Here is a 15,882-nt window from a genome sequence, read left to right on the forward strand (position 1 = left end):
CCCCAGTTTGGGGGGCCCTGCTCCTGCCACCCCCCAGAGACACCGACACACACGCTGGGAGTTGAGCTGTTTATTGGGGTACAGGGGGACCAGAGACCCACGGCGGGGGAGCAGGGGGGACAGAGAGGACCCCCGTGGGGACTGAGGGGGGCAGAGAATGGGGGGGCCGAGCCAGGGTATTTACAAGCAGCAGCTGGGACCTGCGGGGGGGGCACAGGGCCCAGGGGGTCCTGGGGGGGGCACGGGGGTGTCCTCAGGGGGGGGGTCCCGGGGTCTGGTCACTTCTGCAGCCGCTTGATGCGGGCGTCGATGTCGGCAAAGTTGTCCTCGACGATGGCCAGGTTGTCCTTCATGGTCTTCTGCACCTGGGGGGGCAGAGGGGGTGGGGGTGAGTGGGGATGGGGGCGGGGGGGGATGGGAAATGGGGCTAAGTGGGGATGGGTGATGGGGAAGGGGGGGATGGGGATCAGTGGGGATGGGGCAGGGGGACATGGGTGATGTGGGTCACTAGGAATGGGTGATGGGGGGCAAAGGGGGATGGGGGGCACGTGGGGATGGGTGATGAGGCAGGTAGGGATGGGTGATGGGGGTCAGTGGGGGATGGGGTGATGGGAGGATATGGGTCACTGTTGATGGGGTGATGGGGGTCACTGGGGATGGGGGCAATGGGGGCCAAGGGGTCCCACCTCAGCCAGCAGCACCGCGTTGTCCTTGAGAGCCCCCGCGATCTCCTGCTGTGTGGTGTCCAGGTGCACCAGCACCTGCCCGAACTGGGTGGCTGTGGGGGCACACACCTGAGTGCTGGGGAGGGCGGGCAGAGACCCCCACCCGGTGCCCCCCAGCCCCCCCGGCCCCCACCTTGCTCGTGCAGGTCCCTCAGGGTCACCAAGCGCTGCACCACGTCGGGCAGGGCGCTGGCCACGGCGTCCCAGCTCTGCAGCGTCTCGTACAGCTGGTGGATCTGGGGGGCACACGTGGGGCGGGGGGTCAGCACAGCCTGGGGGGCCTTTCTGGATCCCCCCCCCAGCCTCTGGGCCCCCCAGCCCATACCTTGCTCTGGGTGTCAGCGTCCTGCACCGTGGCCTTGTGCTTGGCGATCTCGTTCACCTTGCCCAGGACGCTCTGGGGTGGGGGAGACAGAAACCCCAAATCCAGCAGTGGCCCCAAACCCAGCAATGTCTCCCAGTTAAATCCCAGCAGTGCCCCCCAGCTCCCCTCACCTGCAGCCGAGCCTCCACCTGGTCCAGCACAGCCACATCCAGAACGTTCACCTTGGCCTGCAGCACCTGCACCGTGTCCTGGGGAGGGGGGGCAGGTGAGGGGGGTACAGCAGCCCCCCCAAAGCCCTGGGGGCAAGGAGGGGACAGGGGCTCCCCCAAACCCCTCTTGCCCAACTCACCATGAGACTGGAGCCCTTCATTCCCACCAGCAGTGGGTTCTGTGGGGGAGACGGTGTCAGTAGGGCCAGAGGAAGGGGGGGTAGGAAAGTGGCAGGAGGGAGGGAGAGTGGGCAGCCCCCTCACCTGGGCCCTCCCACGGGCACTCCCCTGGCTGTCAGGCCCACACCTGTGCCCTCCCCTGGCTGTCAGGCCCACACCTGTGCCCTCCCCTGGCTGTCAGGCCCACACCTGTGCCCTCCCCTGGCTGTCAGGCCCACACCTGTGCCTCCGGCTCTCAGCTCACACCTGGCCTCCGGGCTCAGGCCCAGGGCACTACCTGTGCGCCCTGCACTCTGGCTGTCAGGCTCACACCTCATGGCCGCCTCCAGCTGTGCCAGGCGCTTCTCCAGCTCCGACACCTGCGGGGTTTGGGGTCAGGTGCTGGGACTGCAGAGCAGGGCCGGGTGCCAGGTGTGGCGCCCCCCTGTGGTTCCAGCAGCCCCCTCACCTTGGCAGACTGGGCAAACTGGTCCTGCTCGGGCCTCCAGTAGAGCTCGAAGGTGACAGCGTCGCCGGCAGTGGGTGCGGCCCGCGCGGGGCCCTTCCCCGGGGCGGCCTTGCTGCACTTGGCCACCTCCAGCTGCTGCAGCAGCCGCCTGGGGACAGCCGGGAGGGGACAGCGTGGGCACAGGGACAGGGCGGGCAGGGGACAAGCCGTGCCATCCCACCCCGGGGTCCTGACCCCCACTCACTTGGCCAGGGCACCCTCGGGGTCAGCGAAGTCGACGGCGGCACCGGGGCCCAGAACCTTCTCCAGGTGGGAGCTGAGCAGCTGCTGCTTCAGCACCTCCACCTGCCTGGCCAGGGCCATGGGCGTCAGCTCCTCCTCTGCCCCCGACTCCTTCACCGAGCTCTGGGGGACACACGGGGGCTGTGTCACCCCTGGGACACACCCTGGGATGGGGGGGCTCACCTGGGGCAGATGGGGGCTCACCTGCACACACAGGGGCCGTGTCACCCCCAAACCATTCCCCAGGACAGGTGGGAGCTCACCTGGATCTGCTCCACGTCCCGGAGCAGCTCCTGCACCTCGTGCTGTAACCGCTGGAATCGCTGCTGCGGCGTCTCCTTGGCACCAAGACCCTCACCCAGCTGGGGGAGAAATGGGTCAGGGGGCTCAGGGGGGGCTCACACAGGGTCAGGGGAGCTCATGGGATGGTGGAAGGGTCATGGAGGTTCAGGGATCTCATGGGGGTCAGGGATCTCACAGAACCCAGGGGTCTCAGAGGGCTCAGGGGTCTCAGGGGGCTCACAGGTGCTGGCAGCACCTGGCACCAAGCAGAAGGAGCAGGTGAGGCCTGCAGGGACAGGTCAGAGCAGCCTCAGGTGGCACCTAAAGGGAACCTGGCAGGGTCAGTGGGGCAGGGCAGGAGCAGCCCAGGAGGGTCCTGAACCCACAGGGAGAGGGGATGCACTGGAGCTCATCTTCATCCTCACCGAGCTCCTCATCTTCACACTCAGAGCTCCTCATCTTCATCCCCATGAAGCTCAGCTTCACCCCCATGGAACTCCTCATCCTCACCCACATGAAGTTCCTCATCACCGCCCCCATGGATTTCCCATCTTAGTGCCCACAGAGCTCCTCCTCCTCCTCCTCCTCCTCCTCCCAGAGGTCTCCAGCTGTGGGGTGGTTCTGGGTGCTGCTGTGCCCCCCGTGCAATGTGGGGGTTCCCTGCTCTTTGCCCAAACCCAGCTGCTCCCAGAGCAAACCTGGGCTGGGCCGGTGTGGGGGGTGATGGCCTGGCCGGACAGTGACCAGCCCAGGGGACACAGCTGTCACCCCCCCCAGCAGGCCAAGAAGGAGCCAGGTGACCCTGAGCCACCTTCTCCCCTTTGCCCTGATGCCAGGGACTGCAGCCCACCCTGAGGGAGCAGAGGAATGAGAACAGCCCGGTGAATTGGGGTGACAGAACTGCAGTCAGTGAGGGGAAAGGCAGGGCCCTGCTGGGGGGATACAGACCCCAGAACATGGGGGTACCCAGGAGAGGCCCGGGGGTCCTGGGGGACACCCAGCTGAACATGGGCCAGCCAGGATTACCCTGGGACCCCCGGGTCCCCCACAGATCCACCCTGGGACCCCCAGCTCCACCAGGACTTGGTTACAGCGCTGCCCTGGCCACCCTCGGGGGTCTGTGCTGGGGACAGGGGCTCCAAGCGTGGCAGACTGGGCTGGACTGGGCAGAGACCAGCATGGCACTGGTGGAGCTGGCACACAGCTCCTGGGGGCTGCAGCAGGTGACCCCGGGGGTCCCAGGGGCCCTGTGGCACCCAGGGGTGTCCCAGCACTGTGTGGGGAGGGGGTGCCCCTTGCCCACTCACCATCTCATACTCCCCAGCCTCGTAGCCCGTTGTCCGCGTGCGGCCGATGCGGTCAGAGAAATCTGCAGGAGGCAGAGCCGGGTGTGACCAGCCCAGCCCGGGGGGCTCAGTGCCCCCTGCTCCCCTGGTGCCCCCTGCCCCCCCCTGACCCATGCCCAGCCCCCCTGGCCCCCCAGCTCACCCACACCCTCGGTGCCCAGGCGCTTGTCCCGGAACTTCTCGTAGGCAGCGTTGGGGTTGATGATCAGGTGCTCCACGCTGGTGCTGCTCAGCTCCTCCTGCACAAGGAGCCACGTCAGGGACAGGGACAGGGACAGACTGCCACCACCCCCCAGCACGGACAGGGATGGGGACAGGGGAGCCCCAGGGCTGCCACCACCCCCAGCACAGGCGTGGGCAGGGCTGGGGGCGCTGCTCCTCCCCAGGACAGGCCCCCAGTGCGGCCCGGTGAGGGCTCTGCTGGCAGCGATGTGACGTCCCCAAGGGGCCAGGGTGGGGACATGGCACCCTGAGTGGCCTGGCCCAGGGGAGGTACCCTCGAGAGTCTGGAGTGGGGATATCACACCCCAGGCTGGCCCAGCGTGGTGACACTGGGCCCTGGTGACACCACCCCGGTGACACTGGGCCCTGGTGACACTGGGCACTGGTGGCACTGGGCCCTGGTGACACCACCCCGGTGACACTGGGCACTGGTGACACCACCCTGGTGACACTGGGCACTGGTGACACTGGGCCCTGGTGACACTACCCTGGTGACACTGGGCCCTGGTGACACTGAGCCCTGGTCTGGCCCAGCCCAGCACACAGGGCCCCCCAAAGATGTGTCAGGACTTTGGGCCCCTGGCCTGGCCCAGCTCAGAGTCCCCCAAGGTTCAGCCTTTCCCAAAGTGTGGAACATTCCAGCAGCCCCTGGCCAGCACCAGGACCCACTGCTGGTCCCTCCAGGGTGACCCTGTCCCCGTGGGACTGTCACTGACCCCCAGCTGTGTTTTGGCAGGACAACCCCCGGCCCCCTGGGGCTGGCACTGCCCTCTGGCTGCCTTTGGGGCTCATCAGGGGGGCAGTGGGAAGTGTAAGCCCCCAGACCCCCAGTCCAGGGGCTGTGCCCTGTGCCAGGCAGGGTGGGCACAGCCGGTGTGTCCCTCACCCTCTGCTGCCCTCAAGGGTGTCCCCAGCTCAGCAGGGCTCTGGGGGGACCCAAAGGACCCCTCTGTGCCCCTGTGCAGCCCCTGGCTCTGGCCCGGGTGGATCAGGGCTCTGGCCCGGGTGGATCAGGGCCCCGGCTCTGGCCCCGGTGGATCAGGGCCCCGGTGGATCAGGGCCTGGTTTGCTGCGGGCAGTGAGAGCGGCGGGAGCAGCGCTGGCAGCGTTAGGGGGCTGCGGTGGGTGGCAGCGGGTGACAGTGGCTGAGGGACAGTGACAGTGGCTGGGACACGGGCGCTTACCAGCTCCTGGCGTTTCCCAGAGGTGAGAAAGTCAGAGCAAGGTTAGAGAGGGGAGAGAGAGACAAAATCCGCGTTAGAAGGTCCGGCCCGCGCCCACCGCCCCCCGAGGGCTGGGGACCCCTGAGGGACAGGGAACCCCATGGGATGGGGACCCCCGAGGGCTGGGACCCCCGAGGGCTGGGGACCCCTGCAGGAGGAGGGGCAGTGGGACAGACCCGGGGCAGCTGGTGATGGAGCAGCAGGGCCGTGCCCTGGAGGGGAGCAGGACTGGCAGAGTTTGGGGATCACCCCATAACTCCCCTCAGCAGCTCCAGCTCCTGCCCAGGGTGGGGGGAACATGAGTGCAGCCAGGTGCTCCCCCCAGGACCCCAACACCCAGTGGGACCCCCGGGGAGGGCTCTGTAGGGCCAGGGGCTGCCCCAGCCCCGCAGCTGCCCCGTGCAATGCTGGCAGCAGGGAGGGGGCTCAGCACGGCCCCCCATGCCCAGGCAGGGCCCCAGGGCAATGAGACCCAGCCCGGGGGTCCCGGGGGCGCCAAGGCCAGGTGGGCAGTGCAGGCAGCAGGCAGAGGATGCAGAGGGCAAGGCAGAGCGGGGGGCAGTGCAGGGCACCCCAAAACCCCCATGCACATGCAGCAGCGTCCCCCCATGCACCCCAAAGCAGGGCCGCGCTTACTTGTGCAAACTGAGTCCACGCCAGGCGGGAGCGGGGGGGAAGCGGGGGGAGCCCTGGTCAGTTTGGGGGCTCCCCGAGGGGGAGGAAGGACCCCCCAACACCCCAGAGCTGGTGAAGGGCTCCCCGAGGCAGGGGGGGCTTAGGATCCCCCATCTGTCACCTCCCACCACAGCAGGGGTCACCTCATGACTTTGGGCTCCAACCCCTGTTTCAGCCCATCTCGCTGCTCTGGCCCTCACTGGGGGGGTCTCTTTGCCCCCCCTCAGGATTTGGGGGTACCTGGTGGGCCCCTGCTCCCTGCCAGGGACCTGTGCCGATCTCCTGCACCCCAGAAACACCAATGGCACTGAAGGCAGAGGGGGGCTGGTTGCACCCCCTGCACCCCCAAGGCCGGGCACCCCCTCAGTGTCTTGGGGGGCACTGAGTCACCCCTCAGGCTGTGACCCCTGAACCCCCATTGTCCTCCCCAGCGCACCTGGGGGTCACCCCACACCTCTGGGGGGTCACCCCACACCCCTGGGGGTCCTCTCTGCCCTGGGGCCTCAAGGACAGATCCAGTGTCACCCCCCAGGCCCTGGGGGTCCTTGGGGCCCCTCAGTGATGGGGCTCTGGGTCACTCCCACTCTGGGGGTCCCCACAAGGATGGACCCCCCATCACTGCACACTGACACCCCAGGCCTCAGCCCAGGCTGGGGACACCCCAGTACTCACAGCAGGTTTAGGGGCCCCCCTGCTCCCCACGGGGTGGGGCTGGGGCACTGACAGCCCTGTTCCTCTCAGGGACAAGGACAGCAAGGACAGGGACAGCCAGCCTGTGGGGGGGGTCTGTGCTGATCTCCCCTTCCTGCCCCACAGGCAGGGTGCCACGGGGGATGGGGGGACACTGCAGGGGACACTGTCACTGGGGTGGCACTGTCACTGCAGGGGACATCGGGACTCTGGGGGACACTGTCACTGCAGGGGACACTGTCACCATGCGGGGAGATTGGGACTGTGGTGGACATTGGGACACTGTCACTGCAGGAGGACACTGTCACTGTGGGGGGACACTGTCACCATGTCACTGTCAACATGTCATACTGGGACTGTGGGGGGACACTGTCACAGGGGACAATGTCACTGCAGGGAACACTGTCACTGTGGAGGGACATTGGGACTGTGGGGTGATGTGTCACTGTGGGGGGGAACACTGTCACTGCGGGGGGATATTATCACCATGGGGTGCTGTGTCCCTGTGGGTGCTGTGTCCCTGTGGGTGCTGTGTCCCCGTGGGTGCTGTGTCCCCGTGGGTGCTGTGTCCCTGTGGGTGCTGTGTCCCCGTGGGTGCTGTGTCCCCGTGGGTGCTGTGTCCCTGTGGGCTGTTCCCCCTGGCTGTGTGTCCTGTGGTGCTGTGTCCCGGCTGCTCCCCAGTGGGTCCGTGGTCGTCCCCGTGCAGGCTGTGCTGCTGCTGGGTGCATGGGCGGTGGGGGCCGGTTCCCTGCTCTGGTACCAGTCCTGGGGGTGCCGGGGGTCCCGGGGGTCCATTCCAGCTGCTGCTCCCCCCCCGGCCGGGCCTTACCGCCTCGAACTCGGCCTGGTCATCCTCGGGCAGGTCACTGGTCTCGTACACATCGGGCTCGTTCCGGGCCTGTGGCACCAGGGGCTGGGCTGGGACCCCCAGCTCACCCCCACACCTCATCCCCATGGACACCTCTGATGGGCCACAAATCCCCATGGACACCCCAATGTCCCCACAGCCCTTGCTGACTGCCCCCAAACACCCCAATGTCCCCCCAGCACCCCGACTCACTGCCCCTGTCCCCTGACCTCCCCCAGTTCCCACAGTCACCCCAAACACACGGGGTGCTCCCACCCCACAGGGATCTGTGTTCTTCCCACACACAGACCCACACACAGACAGGCCTTCCCTGGCACCCCAAGCCCCCTCCCATTCCTACAAACACCCCAAACGTTGCCAACCCCACACCCCACTGACCCCTCAGCTCACCCCCAGATCTTCTCACAGACCCACAACCCCCCAGATTCCCCAAATCCCTCTGCTCCCCAGACCCTGTCAGTCATTCCAAGCTCAGACCCCCCAAACTGACTTGGTCCCTGCTGCTCCTCAGCCCCCCCAGTGCCCTTGGACCACCCCAGGACCCCTGAGTCCCCCAATCCCCTCAGATCCCCCCAAACCACTCAGAACCCAGCCCTGCCTCCCACAGACCCTGAATCGCTGCAATGATTCCCCTAGACACCTCACCCTCATCCAAAACCCGAGATCCCGAACCCCCACCATGGACACCCATGGCACCCTCAGATCCTCAAATCCCTGCAGATTCCCCCCAAATCCTCTCACCACCCTGAGACACCTCACAGCACCCTCGGATCCCCCTGGCCCGCTCTGACCCTCAGATCCTCTCAGAGCCGCCCTTCTCCCACCTCCCCAGTCCCTCCATGTCGCGCCGGTCCCCTCCTGTTCCGAGATGCCCTGGCCCCTCAGACCCCCCGGTCCCCTCTGAGACCCCCTGGCCCCCTCAGACCCCTAGATCCCCGCAGTTCCCTCATTCTCCCCCAGGGCCCTTATCCCGCTTGACTCCCCCGATCCCCTCAGAGCCCTCAGCACCCCTCAGACCCCGCTGATCCCCCCCGGCCCTCACGATCCCTCAGAACCCCCGGCCCCTGATCCCCTCAGAGCTCCCCTGATCCCCCCAACCCTCAGCACCCCTCAGATCCCCCTGAACCCCTGGCCCTCCCGAGCCCTCAGAGCCCTCAGCACCCCCAGGCCCCCATCCCCTCAGACCCCCCTGATCTCCCTGGCGCTCCCGACCCCCTCAGACCCCTCAGATCCCTGATCCCCTCAGACCACCCCTATCCCCTCAGACCCCTCATCACCTCTCTGAGCCCCCCGATCCCTCCGGCCCTCCTGATCCCTCAGCATCTCCAGGCCCCCGATCCCCTCACACGCCCCCGGATCCCCTCGGACCCCTCAGCACCCCCAGGCCCCTGATCCTCTCAGACCTCCCCGATCCCCTCAGACCCCTCAGCACCCCCAGGCCCCCCTAATCCCCTCAGACCCCCCCCCGATCTCTCAGAGCCCTCAGTATCCCCAGGCTCCTGATCCTCCCGGCCCTCCCGATCCCTCAGACTCCTCAGCACCCCAAGTCCCTGATCCCCTCACATCCCCCCATAGCCTCCCTCAGAGCCCCGGCTCCTCCCCGGCCCAGCCCCTTACTCACGATGCCGGGCAGGTCGGCGTACTTGGGGTCGGCCATGGCGGGGGCGGTACTGGGGGCCGGTATTGGGGGGTCGGTAATGGGGGTCAGTAATGGGGGTCGCTGTTGGGGGTCCGTGCAGGGGGGGCCGGTGCCGGGGGGTCCCGGAATGGCCGCGCAGGGCCGGGGCGGGGCCGATCTCGCGAGAGCAGCGCGGGGCGGAGCGAGAGGAGAGAGCGCAGGGGCGGGGCCGGGAGGAGATGGGGCGGGGCCGGGCGGGGCCTGCTGGGGCGGGGCCGGGGGGCGGGGCCTCAGCGAGCAGACGGGGCGGGGGCGGCACTGGGGGCACAATGGGGGGACAATGAGGGGGACAGGGGACACACGGACACGAAGGGGACAATGGGGGGACAGGGGACACACGGACATAGAGGGGACAATTAAAGACGGCAGGGGACACATGGACACGGGGGTACAATGGGGGGACAGGGGACACACGGACACGGGCAGGGCACGGGGGGTACAAGGGGGACACACCGGGGGTGAACAAGGGGCGGGGAATGGAGGGAGACACGGGGGGTGACACAGAGGGTGACACACGGATGGGGGCACACGGGGACACGCATGGGGACACACATGGGGGGCACACGGGGGGACACGGGGCAGACACAGGAGAAAACCTGGGGGCGGCACAGGGGCTCACAGTGCGGGGGGGACACACGGGGGGACACACGAGGGGAACACTGGGAGCACAGCGATTGGGGGACACGGAGGGACACCCGGGCCGGACTCGCGGGTGAGGGTTCGCACAGGCCGGGTGGCACCGGGGGGCACCATGGGGGTGTCCCGGACTGCCCCCCATGGTGGGGCCGCCCTTCTCACCCGCGGGAGACCCCCGGGTCATCTCCGGTCCCCCCCGGTCAGCTCTGGCCCCCCCCGCCGTGTTTGGGGGTCACCCGCAGGGGGCCCGGGCAGAGCCCCCGCTGTACCGGGGGTGGGGGGGATGAGTCAGGACCGCGGCCCTCCCGCGGGGGGGGCACCGAGCAGGGAGGTCGGGGGGGGCTGGCCCAGCTCCCCCTCCCCAGCCGCACCCCCAGGGTCCCGTCCTGCCCCCCCCACGCCGTGAATCAGCACTTTGGGGGGGTCCATCGCGCCCCCCCTCAGTCCCGGCCACCTTAAGAGCCGCGGGCGGCTCCACCTTAAGGCGGGGGAGGGGGCGCGGGGGGGCGCCCCCCCCCACCCGCCGGTGCCGGGGCTGCAGTGGCGACAGCAGCGGTCACAGGAGCGGCGACAGCGGCAGCTGCGGAGCGTCAGCCCCGCCCGGCGCCGCCTCCCGCATCCTGCAGCCCCCGAGCCGCATCCCTGAGCAGCATCCTGCATCCCTGGGTACCACCCTGCAGTGCTGAGCGGCATCCTGCATCCCTGAGCAGCATCCTGCATCATTGGGTACCACCCCTGAACAACATCCTGCAGTGCTGGGCAGCATCCTGCATCCTTGGGCAGCATCCTGCATCCTTGAGTACCACCCGAGCAGCATCCTGCATCCCTGGGTACCACCCGGGCAGCATCCTGCATCCTTGGTCAGCATCCTGCATCACTGAGCAGCATCTCAAGCCCTTGGGTACCACCCGGCGTCTCTCCCTGAGCAGCATCCTGCAGCCCTGAGCAGCATCCTGCATCCCTGGGTACCACCCGGGCAGCATCCAGCATCCCCGAGCAGCACCCCGCACCCCCGGGTCCCGCTCAGCACCCCCGGGTGCCGCCGTGCCCGCCGGTGCCCGCTGTCCCTTAGGCTGTGAGCAGCGCCCCGGGTGACCCCCCGGCCCGAGTCCCCCCGTGTGGAAGCCCCCCGAGCCCCGGCATGGCCGAGCCCAGCTCCGAGTGCAGCATCAAGGTCCTGTGCCGCTTCCGGCCGCTCAACCAGGCCGAGATCCTGCGGGGGGACAAATTCCTGCCCGTGTTCCAGGGGGACGACAGCGTCGTGCTGGGGGTGAGTCACGGGGGGGGCAGGGGCGGGGACCCCAACTTGGGGGGGCGCTGTCATTTGTGGGGGGGGGGGGCAGATCCTGTTCTGGGGGGGGTGGGGGGGAAAGCTGCTGGGTGTGGCCGCTGCCCCCTGGACCCTCCCCATGGCCCCCCCCCCCCCCATTTCCGAGGCTCCCGGCGCTCCCAGTTTGCCCAGTGCCGGTGGGGGGGGCACTCCCAGTTTGCCCAGTGCGGGGGTTGGGGCGCTCCCAGTTTGCCCAGTGCAGAGGGGGGGCACTCCCAGTTTGCCCAGTACCAGTGGGGGTCATTCCCAGTTTGCCCAGTGCGGGGGGGGCGGTGTTTACATGGAGCGGACACGCCCTGATCTCCCGGGGGGGCCCCAAAGCAGCGCCGGTGGGGGGGGGGGATGCTGCAGACCCCCCCCCGCCTCCCCCCGCTCTGCCGCCCTGCCCTTTGTTAGGGGCTCATCCTGGAGGGGGGAAGGAGACCCCCAAAATATCGGCGCCTCCAAAATATCGGCCCCCCCAAAATATCGGCACCCCATAACGGCCCCCCCATGTCTGAGGGGTCTGTGGGGGGGGAAGAGACGGTCCCGTGGGGACAACGGAGTGGGGGCCCGGGGGGGGCTCGTAAATGGGGGGGGGGTTTGTCCGCGGATGGGGGTCCTTAAATGGGGTGTCGTGGTGCGAGGGCCCGTGGGTGCGGGTGCGTGGGTGCTGGGGGGCAGTGGATGTGAAGTCCGTGGATGGGGGGGGGGTCCATAGATGGGGGGGTCCGTGGGTGCGGGGGTCCGTGCACAGGGGGCTCCGTGGGTGCGGGTGGTCTGTAGATGGGGGTTCCTTGGATGCGGGGGGGGGTCCGTGGGTGCTGGGGGTTCATGCATGGGGGTGTCCGTGGATGGGGTGGGGGGTCTGTGGATGGGGGGTTCATGCATGGGGGTGTCCGTGGATGGGGGGTTCCTGCACGGGGGTGTCCGTGGATGGGGAGGTCTGTGGATGGGGTTCATGCACGGGGGTGTCCGTGGTGGGTGGGGGGTCGTGGTGCTGGGTTCCATGAATGGGGTGTCCGTGGATGCGGAGGGTCTGTGGATGGGGTTCGCATGGGTGTCTGGGGGTTGGGGGTCTGTGGATGGGGGGTTCATGCTTTGGGGGTTGTGGATGGGGGTCTGCAGGGGTGTCTGTGGATGGGGTCATGAGGGAGTCCAGATGGGGGGTCTGCATGGGGGGTCTGTGGATGGGGGGTCGCACGGGGTGCATGGATGGGGGTCATGCACGGGGGTGTCGGTGGATGGGGAGGGTGTCCGTGGAGGGGGGTCATGCACGGGGTGTCCGTGCAGTGGGTTATGCCCCGGGGGTGTCGGTGGATGCGGGAGGGGGTCTGTCCGCACGGCTGCGCGGCCCTGCGGCGGTGCCCGCAGTGCGGGGTTGCGGGCTCGGTGCGGGGATTGCCGGTTGGCGCTGCGGTCGGGTGTGGCATGGCCGGGGCGCTGGATGGGGTGCGGGGCAGGGGATGGGTGCGGGGTACGGTGGGGTGCGTGACCGCGGCGGCGGGCCGCGACTGCGGCGCTGTGGGCCCGGGGGCCGGGGACTTGGGCAGGGTGCTGCCGCTGTGCCACCCCCGTGTGTCCCCGTGTCCGGCTGTCCCCGTGTCCGTTTGTCCCCATGGCCGTGTGTCCCCATGGCCCTGTGTCCCTGTGTCCCCATGGCCCTGTGTCCCCGTGTCCGTCTGTCCCGTGGCCTTTTGTCCCCATGGCCGTGTGTCCCCATGGCCCTGTGTCCGTGTGTCCCCATGGCCCTGTGTCCCCATGTCTGTCTGTCCCCATGGCCTTGTGGCCGTGTGTCCCCGTGGCCGTGTGTCCGTGTATCTCCATGTCCCCGTGTTCGTGTGTCCGTCTGCCCCCATGTCCGTCTGTCCCCATGTCCGTCTGTCCCCTCGTCCCGGCTCAGCACCGGGGCCTGGACAGCTCCCGGAGTTGGAGTGTTCAGGTGGGGTCTCCGGGGGTCTCTGGGCGTGTAGGGGGGTCTGGGGGTGTCTGACTGTCTATGGGGGGCTCTGGGGGGGTCTGTGGGGTCTCTGGGGGTCTTTGGGGGTCTCTGGGGGCTCTGCCAAACCACAGCTTTTATGGGGGCTGTGAGGGTCCCTGGGGGTCGGGGGGGGCTATGGAGGGCTGGGGGGTCTGCAGGGTGGCTGAGGTGCCCATGGGGGTCTTTGGGGGATTGGGCACCCATGGGGGTCTGTGGTGGTCTGTAGGGGTCTATGGAGGGCTGGGGGGTCTGTAGGGTGGCTGGGGTCCCTAGAGGGGCCTCTGGGGGTCTGTGGGGGGCTGACTGTTCTGTGGTGGTGTGAGGGGGGCTGGGGGGTCTGTGAGGAGACTGAGGGGGGTTTGTGGGGCTGTGGGGGGTCTGGGGGGGTCTGGGGGGAGTTATGGGGTAGTCTGGAGAGTTTTGGGGGTCTGTGAGGGGCCCAGGGGTCTGTGGGGTCTATGGGGAGTTATGGGGGTCCATGGGGAAGTCTGGAAGGTTCTGGAGGTCTGTGAGAGGATTTGGGGGGGTCTCTCTGTGCGGATATCGTTGGCCGGGGGTGTGTAGGGGCTGGGTCCCTGAATGGAGGGTTCAGGGGGGGTATCGGCGGTACAAAATGAGACCCCCCCAGGTCCCCTTCCCTTACCGGGACCCCCTGAAGGGCCCTGAGGCTGCGCCAGCCCCCAGAGCCTCGGGGGGGTCCCTGTGGATGGTACAGGGGGGTCTTGGGCCGGCGTCCCCCTGTCTGTGCCGGTCTCTCGCCTGGCCCCATGTCTGTGCCGGGGTCTCTCTGCCCGGTGTCCCCCTGTCTGTGCCGGGGTCTCTCTGCCCGGTGCCCCCCGTGTCTCGGGGGGGTTTCTCGGCCCGGTGACCCCATGTTTGTCCCCTGTCCCCCCCCACCCCAGGGCAAGCCGTACGTGTTCGACCGCGTGTTCCCCCCGAACACCACGCAGGAGCAGGTGTACCACGCGTGTGCCATGCAGATCGTCAAGGGTGAGCGACAGTGGGGACAGCGAGGACAGCTGGGGACACAAGGGACCGGGGACAGCGTGGGGACAGTCTGGGGACAGCCCTGGGTGGGACAGCCTGGGGACAGCGCGGGGAGAGCATGGGGAGAGCCTGGGGACAGCGGGGACAGCTGGGGACAGTGTGGGGACAACCTGGGTGGGACATCCTGGGACAGCGCGGGGACAGCGCGGGGAGAGCCTGGGGACAGCGTGGGTGGGACAGCCTGGGACAGCCTAAGGACAGCCCGGGGACAGTCTGGGGACAAAGCAGGGAGAGCATGGGGACAGCGCGGGGACAGCCCATGGGGAGCGCGGGGACACGAGGGACAACCTGGGGACGGCCCTGGGTGGGACAGCGCGGGGACAGGGCGGTGTTTGAGTGTCCCGGGGATGTTTGGGGGTTCTGGGGAGTGTTTGGGGGTCCCGGGGGTCCCCAATCCCCTCTCTCCCCCCCAGATGTGCTGGCCGGGTACAACGGCACCATCTTCGCCTACGGACAGACATCGTCGGGCAAGACCCACACCATGGAGGTGGGGGGCACTGGGGGAACTGGGGGGGCTTTTGGGGGGCACGGAGGGGTGTGAGGGGCACTGGGGGCTTTGGGGGGCATTGGGGACACGGGGGGCACTGATGGCACTGGAAGCACTGAGGGGGGGGCACGGGGAGCCCTGGGAGACTTTGAGGAGCATCGGGGGTTTTGGGCGGCACTGGGGGGGCCCTGGTGGAGTTTGGGAGGCATTGGGAGCACTGGGGGCTTTGGGGGTCCCTGGTGGGGTTTTGGGGGGGCACTGGGGGAGCCCTGGTGGAGTTTGGGGGGCATTGGGAGCACTGGGGGCTTTGGGGGTCCCTGGAGGGGTTTTGGGGGGGGCACTGGGGGGGCTCTGGCTCCCTCCGGGGGTCTCAGCGCCCCCCGCCCCCCCCAGGGGAAGCTGCACGACCCGCAGCAGATGGGGATCATCCCCCGCATCGCCCGCGACATCTTCAACCACATCTACGCCATGGACGAGAACCTGGAGTTCCACATCAAGGTGGGCACGGGGGGCACGGTGGGGTCATTGGGGGTACTGAGGGCACTGGGAGCACTGGGAATTGCTGGGGGGGGGCACTGGGAGGCGTCGGGCAGAGCACTGGGAGCACTTGGGGGGGCACTGGGAGCATTGGGGGGGGCACTGGAGGGGCACTGGAAGGGACTGGGAGCACTGGGAGGGGCACTGAGGGCACTGGGGGGGCACTGGGGGCACTGGGAGGGCACTGGGGGCACTGGGGGCACTGGAGGGGGCACTGGAAGGGACTGGGAGCACTGGGAGGGGCACTGAGGGCACTGTGGTGGCACTGGGGGGGCACTGGGGGCACTGAGGGCACTGAGGGCACTGTGGGGGCACTGGGGGCACTGAGGGCACTGTGGGGGCACTGGAAGGGCACTGGGGGCACTGAGGGCACTGTGGGGCACTGGGAGAGCTGGGGGGCACTGGGGGGGCACTGGGAGCATTGAGGGGTACTGGGGGGGCACTGTGGGATCGGCCCACGCTGCCCCCCAACCCCCACCCTCTCCCCTCCCCCCAGGTTTCCTACTTTGAGATTTATCTGGACAAGATCCGGGACCTGCTGGACAGTGAGTGGGGGGCACTGGGGGGACTGGGAGGTTACTGGGTGGTTACTGGGAGCACTGGGTGGTTACTGGGAAGCACTGGGAGGTTACAGGGAGCACTGGGTGGTTACTGGAGGCACTGGGAAGCACTGGGAGGTTACTGGGTGGTTACTGGGAGGCACTGGGTGGTTACTGGGAGGCACTGGGAGGT

At 68.4% G+C, this 15,882-nt stretch overlaps 2 protein-coding genes across 3 annotated transcripts in view; one reads left to right on the forward strand and one right to left on the reverse strand.

The window, feature by feature from the left end:
* Nucleotides 1-54: 54 nt before the first annotated feature.
* Nucleotides 55-9,231, reverse strand: DCTN2 (dynactin subunit 2). The gene is made up of 14 exons (XM_064734806.1): nt 9,097-9,231; nt 7,437-7,505; nt 3,940-4,036; nt 3,759-3,820; nt 2,433-2,531; nt 2,132-2,292; nt 1,888-2,035; nt 1,732-1,798; nt 1,400-1,437; nt 1,221-1,298; nt 1,051-1,122; nt 859-961; nt 687-778; nt 55-365 (listed from the first exon to the last, which is right to left on the reverse strand). The coding sequence occupies exons 1-14, from the start codon at nt 9,130-9,132 to the stop codon at nt 279-281; spliced, it is 1,209 nt and encodes a 402-aa protein (XP_064590876.1). The 5' UTR covers nt 9,133-9,231; the 3' UTR covers nt 55-278.
* A 1,105-nt stretch (nt 9,232-10,336) lies between these two features.
* The window catches only part of KIF5A (kinesin family member 5A), a 30,462-nt gene continuing 24,916 nt past the window's right edge, over nt 10,337-15,882 (forward strand). For both annotated transcript variants that reach the window (XM_064734791.1, XM_064734792.1), the window contains exons 1-5: nt 10,337-11,059; nt 13,982-14,069; nt 14,540-14,613; nt 15,007-15,111; nt 15,647-15,695. In XM_064734791.1, coding sequence (XP_064590861.1) covers nt 10,931-11,059; nt 13,982-14,069; nt 14,540-14,613; nt 15,007-15,111; nt 15,647-15,695 — 445 coding nt within the window. In that variant the 5' untranslated portion in view covers nt 10,337-10,930. The remainder of the gene's footprint in view (nt 11,060-13,981; nt 14,070-14,539; nt 14,614-15,006; nt 15,112-15,646; nt 15,696-15,882) is intronic.

This window comes from Zonotrichia leucophrys, chromosome 29 (assembly GCF_028769735.1).
Source record: "Zonotrichia leucophrys gambelii isolate GWCS_2022_RI chromosome 29, RI_Zleu_2.0, whole genome shotgun sequence".
NCBI classification, from domain to species: domain Eukaryota; kingdom Metazoa; phylum Chordata; class Aves; order Passeriformes; family Passerellidae; genus Zonotrichia; species Zonotrichia leucophrys.

Bases quoted from the DNA above. Each gene is read 5' to 3' on its own strand.
- DCTN2 (XM_064734806.1), bottom strand. From the start codon at position 9,132: ATGGCCGACCCCAAGTACGCCGACCTGCCCGGCATC. The intron at 7,506-9,096 runs GTGAGTAAGGGG...CTGGTGCCACAG, and splicing joins ACGCCGACCTGCCCGGCATC to GCCCGGAACGAGCCCGATGT. The intron at 4,037-7,436 runs GTAAGGCCCGGC...CTCCTTGTGCAG, and splicing joins ACCAGGCCGAGTTCGAGGCG to GAGGAGCTGAGCAGCACCAG.